Source organism: Actinia tenebrosa, unplaced genomic scaffold (genome assembly GCF_029948245.1).
Source record: "Actinia tenebrosa isolate PJP-AT-01 unplaced genomic scaffold, QUT_ActTen_1.0 PGA_scaffold11__36_contigs__length_13525064, whole genome shotgun sequence".
In the NCBI taxonomy this organism is placed as follows: domain Eukaryota; kingdom Metazoa; phylum Cnidaria; class Anthozoa; order Actiniaria; family Actiniidae; genus Actinia; species Actinia tenebrosa.
In genome coordinates, this window is record NW_028292571.1 from 8,826,907 (window position 1) to 8,839,573 (window position 12,667).

The 12,667-nt window shown below is 36.8% G+C and overlaps 1 protein-coding gene across 1 annotated transcript in view; it reads right to left on the bottom strand.

The window, feature by feature from the left end:
• Positions 1-386: 386 nt before the first annotated feature.
• Positions 387-12,667, bottom strand: part of LOC116308215 (uncharacterized) — a 15,676-nt gene continuing 3,395 nt past the window's right edge. The window contains exons 3-12 of the mRNA XM_089027660.1: positions 11,091-11,354; positions 10,141-10,295; positions 9,569-9,754; positions 8,342-8,567; positions 7,331-7,482; positions 6,486-6,620; positions 5,897-6,008; positions 5,003-5,148; positions 3,077-3,455; positions 387-558 (exon numbers count right to left, since the gene is read on the bottom strand). Coding sequence (XP_088883786.1) covers positions 554-558; positions 3,077-3,455; positions 5,003-5,148; positions 5,897-6,008; positions 6,486-6,620; positions 7,331-7,482; positions 8,342-8,567; positions 9,569-9,754; positions 10,141-10,295; positions 11,091-11,354 — 1,760 coding nt within the window. The 3' untranslated portion in view covers positions 387-553. The remainder of the gene's footprint in view (positions 559-3,076; positions 3,456-5,002; positions 5,149-5,896; positions 6,009-6,485; positions 6,621-7,330; positions 7,483-8,341; positions 8,568-9,568; positions 9,755-10,140; positions 10,296-11,090; positions 11,355-12,667) is intronic.

Below are 12,667 nucleotides of genomic sequence, written 5' to 3' on the forward strand. Positions count from 1 at the left end.
CCCCCCCCCCCCCCCCCACACACACACACACGTCCCCCCGGATACACCAATAGAGAGTTTTAGATTTACGTTCACGGCAAACGTGAAACGTCAGTTGACCAGTAAAAAATTCTTTTAAAATATTGAAAAAGAATCGCAAAAAAGTCCAAGTAGTAGAAAAACAAAAGAGTATTTGCGCTTGGTGAGAAGGTTTGTAAATAGTAAAGTAAAATACAGGAAAACTATGAAAACGTGCTCACGTTTGCCGTTTGCGGGGAGAAAAAAAGTCAATCTAAAACTCTCTAATGTGTGAAAACCACCTTAATTCTGCCGTGACGGCAGCTTGATGATAAGAGAGAGAGAGAAAATTGAAAAATTAAAATTAAAATCACTCCCAAGGACCTATGTGATGGATTTTTGAATGCCTTTATTTATCTTCTTCGTGATTTTCATACAATTTATAAGTAAATGTATGACGAGAGCAGTTACCATAGTAACGTTGTAAATCAACATCGTTTGCTTTAGTTATCCGCGTCCATTTCATGTATTCTTTGGTCAACAAGTTCGTAGGTTCTCAGTCTGCAACGAAAAGAAAGACATCAAATCAGTGTTGGTTTCATTATGATTTAACAAATTGACATCAGTTCATTTTTTCGTGTGTCTGTTCGATCAATTTCGTCATAGTTAATGGAGCGGAATGGTTGGGAAACCCATTGTTCTATGTTTTGTTCGACTTTATCCATTGTTATATGACGTTGACCGTGCACAGAGAAAGAAACGTTGCTTAGCTAGCGCTGTATATCCGCATAAATTTTGCTCATCGAATGAAAGTTTTTACTTTCAAAATGTTCATACATGAAAATGATAAGGAAATGAATATTTTCAGCTATACTTGCTTTGGTTCATTGTGCACCGTCAGTAACACGTGATGGTACGGTTCAACCTCAAACGCAAAACAATAGCTTTGTTCTATGGAGTTTCCGAACCATTCCGCTCCATTAAATATGATTTCGTCATTTAGTATGCGTATCAACTTGGCGACGCCTCGTGGATCTGTCGGAAATGACGCAACGACATTATCATATATGCAAATTGAGTCGAACGTTTGCACGTGAGGAATGTGAAGAGAATGCGAGAGCGAGCGAGAGCAACAAGTTGATTTGTAAACCTTCAGTGGTGAAAAGAATAAACGCAAGTTTATCCGTGGTCTGTAGCGAATTACAGCCGATCAGTGGGCATTCGCAACAGATCCACACTACAGACAGACACACAAAAAACTGATGTCAATTTGTCTTTTACAATAACAAAAACGATCGATGATAAAAAAAAAACAATCAGCGCGCGATGAATTTGTAAGTATTGCATAAAAAGATTTTGAAATTGTGGAAACTTAAGGCGCGATTATAAGAAGTAATGTTCTCTGCAACTTGTCGCACACGATAATCACCTCCAGCGATAATCCAAAATGGCGGACAGACGCTTTGTTGCTGTTACCGGAAAAAAATGTCTTTTATCTTCTTCTTCTTCTTCTTTTTTTTTTTTTTTTTTTTTTTTTTTTTTTTTTGTTGAAACAATCACCTATATATTTATACTAAAACAATCATTTGCCTCAGCCTCAGTGAATATTGGAGAATAATATAATATAAGTGGTTACTGAGTGGTTACACGAATAAAACTGAAATTCATAATTAACTGATAGTGTTTGAAGCGTGTTCAAGTGAAACACAGCTGCTATTCAGAAAAGGTTGAAGGGGCGAACGACAATATGCAATAGGCGAAAAGCGACAGGAGATGGTCATTCCAGGAAACAAGAATAGCTGAATGACTTCTGTTTCTGCTTCTTATTCTCGTCAATAACACAAAGGTTGTTGTTAAATACCAAATGTCAAAGTCCATTTTTTTCGTACTCTGATTGGGGAAAGGATATCACGTGAACGTAAACAAGATTTGATGCCGTTTCCCCGGCAAATGATCTCAGCGGGCAACAATATGTTGTTGACCGGTAATAACTGTACCGGAAATGATTTTCGCGGAAATGTAAGTTTTTCCAAGTTTTACTAAATCAAATAATCAAATAAATTGTTGTTTTCTTTGGCATTTGGTATAAAACAACCACTTCTTAAACCTCGGAAAAGCAGTGTGTTTTGTGGCCCCTTGACACCGTTTCGGGATCGGACCACAGAACACACTGTTTCCCTCGGTCACGGTCAATGAGTGTTAATTGTTTAAATACATTTAGTGTTGCTTGTAGTTTAGATGCATGTCCACAGTGCCTTTTGGTCGAGCAATCGCCAATCCCCATTTGACGTTTGCCTCTTCCACGTGTTTTGAAATAGTTGCATACACTAAACAAATCGAACACTAAACAAATCGATACATTTTAAGATTGGAAAAAGATACCATTTTTAACTAAAGATTGGCTCGTCCTAGAGATTTATTTTTATGCCAGATATTATTGTTTCAAACTATCCCAAAAAATGCATGTATAGTTAAGTTTTATATAGAAAAGTTGCAATATAAATATTGCTTGGCAAATATTACTTGGAAAATCGAGTAAGGACAATCTTAAAGCGTTTTTTTTTTTTTAAACCATTGCCAAAGCAGTCCAAATTCGATATTTGTTTCATTTTTTTTTTTCAAAAATGCTAACAAACTATCAGTACTGGACATAGTTATATCAATAGAGCAGTTGGAAAGTTGTCTGTTTGTCCCCACCACCCCACCATGGAATGGAATGGAATGACACCAAAATATCTAACTGAACGTGTTCAACGTTACAGACCATCTAGGCAATTACGGTTATCAACCAAGAATTTATTGAAGGTACCTAAAAGCAGTCTTAAGTCTTATGGAGATAGGTCCTTCCAAACAGCAGCACCAAAACTATGGAATGCGCTGCCCGATGACATAAGACATTGTAATCAAACACTTAATGAATTTAATACAAAGTTAAGGACATTAATTTCGAGTTCATCATCATCATCATCATTATTATTATTATTATTATTATTACACTGTATTATTATTACCACAACCACGTGTATAATTTGCATTTACTGCTAAATGTAGACGGATGGCTATATTCCTATTCGTATACCTTTTTTTGGGCACTCCTTCATAACCTCTTCTACTTGCGCTTTTGTCACTTTCCTTTTCACGCCAAAAGATTTAAAATTCTCGAGAATTTCAGCCGCATCAAAGTTATTTTTTAAAAGACATATCGTTTTAATGAGGTTATCTGGCAGCGGCATTTCATCTATACTTGGAAGAGTCCTGATAATAGCTCCAATTTCTTCATTGACTCCCTTATGGCCTTGGAGGAAAAGCAATTGTGCAATTTTAGAGACATCTTCCTCGCCATCCATGATCGCGCTCTTTACGCCCGAAACATAGTCTTCATTATTCATCAGACAAACTTTATGCACGGTACAATTCTTCTCGGCAGCCTTCTCCCAAAGCTGCTTCATATTATCTAACTAAAGCAACAAATTGATAATAACATTATTAGTAAGCATAACTTTTACAAACTATTAGGATTGACAAGGAAAGATAACATTTCAATACGATACTAGACCGGGCACAACGGCTAAGCTCTTTTTGCGTGCGAGTTTTCTACTAATCTCAAGCGATGTAGGGACGAGTGATGAGCTTTCAATGATAGAGACATGTGAATAATTGCCCAAGATGTTTAAAAAGGACTTTATCATTGCAAGCTCACCATTTTCCTCGCTTCGATGCAAAGCACGGGTACCTTTGATGCGCAGGGAACTGTGAAAGGGACTATTCAGAGAGTCTATCCGTTCATCGCATTAGTTTTTGGGCAACAATAGATGAACAACACGCTGGTTTTAAGTTACGTCTCATTGGATGCGGACATCACAACATTACTAGTACCGTTGGTCTATAACAAATACGCATCGGGGACTGAGCGACGATTTAATTCAAGTGCCACTACCATCAAATTTCTGACTTGCTCTTTTTTGGTTGGATTGAAAGACCTTTGATAGTGAAGTAAAATGTCACTTTCCTCTTTCAAATATCTTTTTTCCTTTAAAAGATATTGGAGTTTGAAAAATGGCGGCCATTTTTTTGATGACGTCATATTCTCAATACTTGAGCAGCCAAAGATAATGATAAGCTATATCTCAGCCCAATTTCAATCAAAATCAACCAAAATTGCTAGTATTACAGTTTTCTATCTGTTCTTCAAAATTAACTATAGAGATAAGTTGCCATAGCAACAGACTCGGTTCCAGGCCACCCCTACCTAATATTCAGGGTTTTTTTAATTTCTATCTTTACGAGAGATGGTATCGAATAAGGCTAGGTTGAAATATCTGTTATGGTCGTAGACACAAATTTAGGTAAGCAATTTTCTGCTCAAGGAAAGGCTAAAACTGTTGTTAGGGGCCTGGACACCAGTGTGTTGCATAGCAACCACAGTTTGTGCATTTCCATGTTTCATATTTTGAATACAAGTATACTGCAAAGTTTGAACATAGCTAATAAAGGGAAATGGTTGGGAAACTCTATTGTCATAGGTTATTGTTCACTTTTTTTCAAGCGTGACCGTGCACAATCCTTTGTTTTACCATTGTTTTACCATTGTTGGCAATGGCTGAGTGAACAGACCAAAATCTTTCTTTTCACTGCTAGTTCAAAATACTTAAAGATTTGAAAGAGATATTTGAATATTCCTTACAACAATCCCATACCCAAAGTTTATGTTTACTTATTTTGCAATTTCGGATGAGCATAAATCAAACATTGTGCACTGTCAAGACCGGTTCAACATTAAAAGCGAACAAAGACCTGTAACAATAGGTTTCCTAACCATTACCCTCTATTAACTATGGTTTGGATGACATTCATCAAATACTCAAAGAGATATACCGAAATCTATGTTGAAGGAACTTGTGAGTTGAGAATATGTCGTCATCAACCTCCTGATTAGCATAAACTCTTTTTTCCAATTAATCCAATATCTTATAATGTTACGCTAGCGTCATATAGGTCTATTTACCGTAATGAACAGCTCGCCAGAGCTTTCTTTGCAGTTGGCTATTTTCTCTTCACTGTATGTACTGTCACCAACATACTGGTCATACGCTTCTTCATATGTATCTTTTCCTTCTGCGCACCAATCGTTTACATGGCTTATGAAGGTTCCTGAAAAGGAGAAATGTAAATTGTCTGTCATGTAACGTCATATCCAGTGTCTAAAGAAATCCAAACGAATCATATTATTCCAGGTTTATTAGACACGTTTAGCAAGACGTTCTTCCTAGGTACCGCAAACCTCTAACTACAGTTCAACGTCAGGCGTTTTCCGTCAAACGTTTGACATTTAGCAAGGTGTCATATGAAGTTGTTACTGAAGAGCGAATGTCACAGGCGTGAATTCACGGGGTTGTGTAAATGTGTGTAAATGTGCATGTGTTTTGATTATTCAAATTAGTTAGTATTTAAGCGAGTGGGTGTGAAGTTTGAGGGAGTGTGAACCAGTTACCGGTAAAGACGTTTGTGTAGTTCCAAGAGTTTCAAGTTAACTGAGCAGCTACAACCACGTGTCATTCTCTCGAGAATAAGATTATTTATTTTAGTTGTATCCATATTTATGTGTCTTCTTGTGCGCAACCGTTAAACAAAGAAATGATACTCTAGGGAATGACACATGGTCTTGAGAATAAGATTCTTTGTTTTAGTTGTATCCATATTCATGTGTCTTCTCATGTGGAACCGTTAAACAAAGAAATGATACTCTAGGGAATGACACGTGGACGGAAATGGAAAAACAGTGGAATATAATACACTACTTTCCTTGGGGTATAACGCTAAAATATTGCGCATGTTAACTTCGCGCTGATTGGCCAATTGCCTCTCAAGATGCCGTCAGTAAGCTGATTGCTATCATTACCTTTCATTTGGAAGCAGCCCACGCTGTAGGTGATGAGTTTCAGGCTTTTTCTCAAGTTATCTTGAAGACCAAACAATTCATCGGGGAAATCCAACGATCCCGACAAGTAAGCCTTCAATAAAAAAATGTATGATATCTGATTATCCTGAGGTTGAATATAATAATAGTAATAATAATAATAATAATAATGATGATGATGATGATGATAATAATAGTAGTAATAATAATAATAATAATAATAATAATGATGATGATGATGATGATAATAATAATAATAAAGCAATAATGATAATAATAATAATGATAATTATCATCATCATCACCGTCATCATAATAATTATAATGATAATATTAATATTAACAATAATAATAATAATGATAATATTAATAATAATCAAAGCCATAATCATGATGACCAATGATGGTGATGATGATGATCAATGATGATGATGCTAACACCTTGCTACACCTTGCTGGAGAGACCCAATAAGTTCGAAACAGCTGTCCACAGTTGCATTTTGACTTTTAGTTTGGAATCTATCATGTCGTTGCTGTTTTTATTTTTCAACCTTGCAGATCATTTATTTACCCGGATACTTTCGCTGATCTCGGTGGCTTCCGGTCGAGGTCTAGATATCTCTGTATCGTCTACCATCTCTTTAATCATTTTGAGCGCTTCTAATAAATCTGGATGCCAAGCAACACCATAGATTTCTTTCAGAGCCTAAACATGAAAACAAAAACCAAGCAATGTGAGAATCATCTTTGTACATGTATAAATGCAAGTTCCAATTTGCCATTATGTTCCCTTATTACTCATTTACTCAGGCTAAGCCTCGTACGTGTCTAAATATTCACAAATACCGACGGTAAAATAAAGAATGCACAATTTTAAATCAATTTCAAATCCTAGTCAAGCACAATGCACTGCGCAACGAAAACAATGCCATGTTATGCAATGCGTCATTTTCTCTGCCAGGTAAAATGGCGGTTTTGTAGGCGAAGTTTGGAAATCCAGTTCCATCGGTCTTGTTGTTCCTGCTAGATGTTTTACGACAATATATAATGGTACATAGTCACTAAAAGGTTTCCGCAGGATTTCATAAATTTTGGCAACGAATCTGAGGTAGATTTTGAAAGCAGCGATAGCTACCTTCTGTATGTATTGTATACACCAAAGTCCAAAATGGCGCACGGCTGAGTGAGTTACACGAAAACCAGGCATCCAGGGCCAAATACAAAGAAATAATATGTTGTCAATGCAAAGTATACACTTGTTCACATTTTCTGACTTTCTTTCCTTCTCACATGCAGAAACACAACAGTTTTGCGGCATCAAAGTAAAAGAAAATACTGTAAATTTGTGAATTTGACCTTGGATGCCTCGATTTCACCCGGTCGTGCGCCATTTTGGACTTAAGTGTATCACCACACCTCTTTTGTTCGTTCCACAGTAGACTTCGCGTCTTCTAGCAAATCTTTGTTTTTTTGAATAAACGTCTCCATTTCTTTAACAGCTTCTTTGGCCTTTCTGTCTTTTTCATCGCAATCACTGAACTTCTCAATCGTTTCCCAAATGTCCAAAGCTTAAAAAAGTTTTAAAATATCAATAATAACGACGAGGTTGTTGTGAGAAAATGAAATAACATTTTTGCTTATCATATTCAATGAACCCCTAAAATTCACTGATCTATTAAAATTAATAAAGAAATGCTTGTAGCTTTCAGAAAATCATGTCTGCAGTGGACACTGGTGAAAAACGCACTGCGCATGCGTTGGGAGAAAAAACAAAATGGCGGACGATGACAATTGATCACATCTAAAGGTAGGTTTTATTTTAACCGACAGTATTCGTTTTGAAAATTTTACAGGTATCTTTGAATTTCTTTACATAGAATCCAACCATGTGATTATCTGCAAATTAGCCGTGCTGGATGTCGACGTCGAGTGGCGGTATTTTCAAAGATTATTTTTGCTTTGTATAAACAAAAGTTTTTTTTGTATAAATCAGCAGTGTATCACAATCGAAATTATCTTGCTATTGCGAAAAGGACAACCTTAAGTTTTCAGTATTTTCTTAAGTTTTGCGATTTTGTAAAACAATCAAAACACCGGCATCAAAAATATAAGTTGCCCTTAGTTACGCTACGCCATCTCCGAGTGTGCGCAGTGCGTTTTTCACCAGTGTCTCAGTGATTTTACTCTACGTCATTCTATTCCCAGTGGTCGTATAGTTTCCCCATGCGGTGTGATGATAAAATATAAGAAAATGGTGATACAATTTACAGTAGAGTGCACGCACTAAAACCGTGAACATTAAATAGTACTAATTAGTACTATTTCATACAGAATCCTTTGTTTTCTATTGTTTAATTATCACTATTTAGTGCTAAAAATTAGTATTTGTTTCACGGATTTAGTGTGAGCACTCTACTAGTCTGTTACCTGTAGATCCTAGGCTAACGATAGTACCAAAACCGGTCTTGATTCCACCTACTATTGTCTGCACTCTACTATATTTTTTAGTCATTCTTGAAAAGACTCTGTCAAATGTCGACTTCAATTCTTTGCTGTCTGTTTTTACGCCAAGTTTTCGATAACCTTTGAGCAGCTTTGCCTTGTCTGAAGGCGTTGACTTAAGGATCGAGAATGCACCAAACTTTTCTTCAAGCTGCAAAAGTAATAATAATAATAATAATAATAATAATAATAATAATGAGAACGACAACGATAGCGATAATGTTGTTCTATTCTATTCCTTTAATAATAGTAATAATAATATTTTTAAAAAAAACAATATAAAAAAATTTAAAAAATGAAAAACTATTTCAAATACTAAAAGAATAATTGCTAAAATAAAATTCAAGTTTAAAGTAACAATAATGATAATAATAATAATAATAATAGTAATAATTAATGATGATAATAATAATATTTATTATTCTTATTAATGATATGAACAATAGAGTGCAATGGCGTAATTTATTACAAGTAAATGGAAACAACACTGTCCTGAAATGTAAGGCTGGAAACGCCCTCCCCCTTCCTGAGTAGTTTACTTGTGTCTTTTAGCGATGTCTATAGAGGCTTTGCACCATCAAGTGATAGCAACCATGACAGGAGGCAGGTTAATTGAATATGGTTTAATCTGATTTGCCCAAGAAATAATTCAGTTTCCCAGGGGAGAACGGACTCTATTGTTGTTTATGGCCTGCAAAGCGCCTATTTTCTATATATATCGTCAGTTACTATTGCAGTACTTTCAGGTTCGCAAAGGCACTTGGGATAGTCCTAAATCCTTCTTTGAAATCCACTATAGCTTATTGATTATAGGTCTTTTGCAATAGATTGGATGGTAAAGCAATTAGGACTTCCTTTATTTCAAAGATTTTTTTGCTGGATCACTATTGTGGTATCCAAAACCTTTTCAAAAATCATGGCTTTTTTCCTTTATAAGATACTTTCGATTTCAAGATACGAATCATTTTAAAGTTTGTTTGCCATCCAGCAGAGCCTTCCCCAAGGGACCTTGAGCTGAATTGATTCGTTATCAAAGTCATATATCAGCACGTGATCAGCACATGATCATTGTTGATATTTGCCTATAAACAATAGCTACGTGCATGTAGTAAATAGGCTTTATATTACTCTTTATTATATAAGTTATTTTACCTTCTTAAACCTTCTTCCAAACACACCTCCTTTCAAATGCTTGAACAGTCTCGGGACATAAGGCATGGCAAGAGACAGAGAAGGAAGTGCAAGACTTAAGGCCAAGTCCCACCCTTTCATGTAGCCTCTGTCGATTTCAAGCAAGCTAACTTCTTCTCCATTTGACTTTTTCTTTTTTATCATTTGCTGGAGAGAGATAATTATAGCAAAACTATAGAATGGGTAGGGTAGGGTAGGGTGGGGTGGGGTGGGGTGAGGTAGTGTAATATAGGGTAGGGTAGGGTAGGGTAGAGTAGGGTAGAGTAAGGTAGAGTGGGGTGGGGTAGGGTAGGGTAGAGTAGGTAGGGTAGGGTAGGGTAGGGTAGGGTAGGTAGGGTAGGGTAGGGTAGGGTAAGTTAGGGTAGGGTGGGGTGGGGCAGTGTAAAGTAGGGTAGGGTAGGATAGGGTAGGGTAGGGTAGGGTAGGGTAGAGTAGGGTAGGGTAGAGTAGGGTAGGGTAGGGTAGGGTAGGGTAGGGTAGGGTAGGGTAGGTAGGGTGGGGTAGGGTAGGTAAGATAGGGTAGGGATACATACCTCAAGATTGTAAGTTTCATTGTTAATTATAAATTTAAATCGCGGATTCATAGCTTCGAAAACATAATTTTGCTCGTCCACCAGTCTCTCTATTTGCTCTGTAACGCTATTATGCATGAGGTAGCTGAAATTGGCACTGTCTCTCATGTTGTAAGCTGAAAATAAGTAGATTATGAGGTATTATAACGTAGCCACAGTAACGCGACTAGGATTGAATAATTTGCGCGCGTGAGCGTGCATTCAAAAATCGATGGTGCATGCTGACGTGTTTGAGTAGCGCGCGCTATGTAATGAAGATTTCGTTGGAACAAAATTTGAATTTTGTTTTGATCAACAAATGTTCTTTACGGTTTTGCTATGTCGGCTTCCCCTCGTGCGACTTTTACGCTTCCTCCGTGCTTAGCAACCTCTCGCTTGAACCCAAACCTCGATGGAAGCACGCTAATCAATGTCCAATCCTTTTTATAAAATAACTGTTCTAAATCTTGTGTTCTGATTGGATTGGAGCGCGTGCTTTATGAGTGCACACAGCACACTCGCGCACTTCCATTTTTGTCATTCCTGCAATTTGTATTTTATAGAAGAAATAAAAAACGTGCTTGCTGGGCCGTGTGGAGTTATAAAGCACTTGAGGATTGGCAGAACATTCGAGAAGTGTCCAGAAGCATTCCGCTACGCGTCGTGCTTCTCCTAACACTTCTCTCGTGTTGTGCCAACTCTTGCGTGTTTTATAACTGCACACAGCACGCGCGCGCAGTTTACTATAGACCCCTTGCACTGAGTCCCGACAGTAAACGTTCTGGAGGACAAAACAATTTTTTGCATAAGAAAAGACGGCTCACCGTTGTCTCCCAGAACAATTGCACTAGGATATCAAAGCAAGGGGTGTGTATATCAAATAGGGAACAATAGTTCGCAAAGGCAATAGCATTTTCAAGCATATCACCCACCGGTCAGGATATACGAGTCGATTTCAGAAGTGATGGCTTCATACTGGCCAACAAGACGTTCATGCTTTTCCCAAGATTCGTCGATAGTATATCTGTTTTGACCAGGAAGTTCCAGACCTTCACATCCATCAATGGCTAGTAAAACTGTTGTGGAGATACTAGCTATATCACTAAGTTTTTCAGCGCCTGAGGTGGTCTTTTTGATTCCTTTCCACCCCCATTTAGAAAAAAAAGACAATTTCCCTCGCTTCTGGGCATTGTTTGCTGAGAAACGAAAAGTAAACAGTTCTGAGCATTTATGTTGAGTTAGATGCGAATTCTAGGACAGTGGCGCACCCTTGAGTTAAAAAAAGTAAAAAGCTGAAACCAGTCATGTTTTTTGCCTGTTAACGAAATCAGGAATGAATGACAAGCAAACCATTTCCATCATTTCATACGGCATCCTCGTAAAGCAGGTTTTATTTTCCCTTGAGTAAATAGAGGATATTACTTGGGCGCGCGGAGATACGAAATTTATCTTCGAGTGTTGAAAAGATCTCTCACAAGTGGGCGCAGCTCACTTGTGAGAGATTTTCAACGCGAGAAGATAAATTTCGTATCTCCAAGCGGCCATGTAATATTCTGTTTATTATATAATTATCAATGAAGTATGTTTTGGCTTTTTCAGGCAATTATTTCCGCGTATTTTTGAATAGCCATTGCAATGGTGTTATTTTCACACGTGAAGATATCAATTTTTCGAAATAGAGAAAAATAGATATTTCATTGGTAATTATATGATAATACATTTTATTTTCATAACTAGTAAATATATATATAGTTTAGTGTAGTGTAGTGAGTGTAGAGTAGTTTAGTCTAGTAAGCTTAGTATATTCTTTGATAAAATTGTAATTAATTAGTGATATGATGTAATTTCTCCTGAAGGAAAACTGGCTTTTTTTTTTTTTTTTTGTCATTTGGAAGCTTTGAGGATCTAAGAGTTTGTATTAAGTGCAGTTGGATGTGGTGTGTATCTCGAGTTTCTGGTTTCAGGCAGTAGAAATAGGGAGATATCTTGTGACCGGCTTATCAGTTGCTAGTTGCATATTAATTGCCCCCCATTCAACTCCAAAAGGTCACGTGATTGATAGTAAGCAATAAGCCTTTTCATAGTTTAAGAATCGATTCCACTGCGCTTGCGATTTTATCCCGAATTTCTCACCTTCTTTTGTTTAATTAAGAACAAAAGAAGGTTTAAACAAAAGGTGAGAAATTCGTGACAAAATCGCATGCGCAGTGGAATCGATTCTTAAACTATGAAAAGGCTTATAGACGACTGGCACTAACAGGTCACGTGACCCTACCTACCTTTTGTAAAAATCAACTTTAGAAATGAAAAGAGCAGCTCAACATCAGTAAGAGGGCGAAGTTTCAGTTCTTAATTTTGACTATAGGATAAATGGCATTAAATATAAAATGGAATATTTACGACGATTTGTATGGGGAAATGTTCTGGCAGACCATCATTTTTATCCATACAAATCCTCATAAAATATTTAATGTTATATTCTAAGTCAAAGTGACTCTTTTAAAAGCAA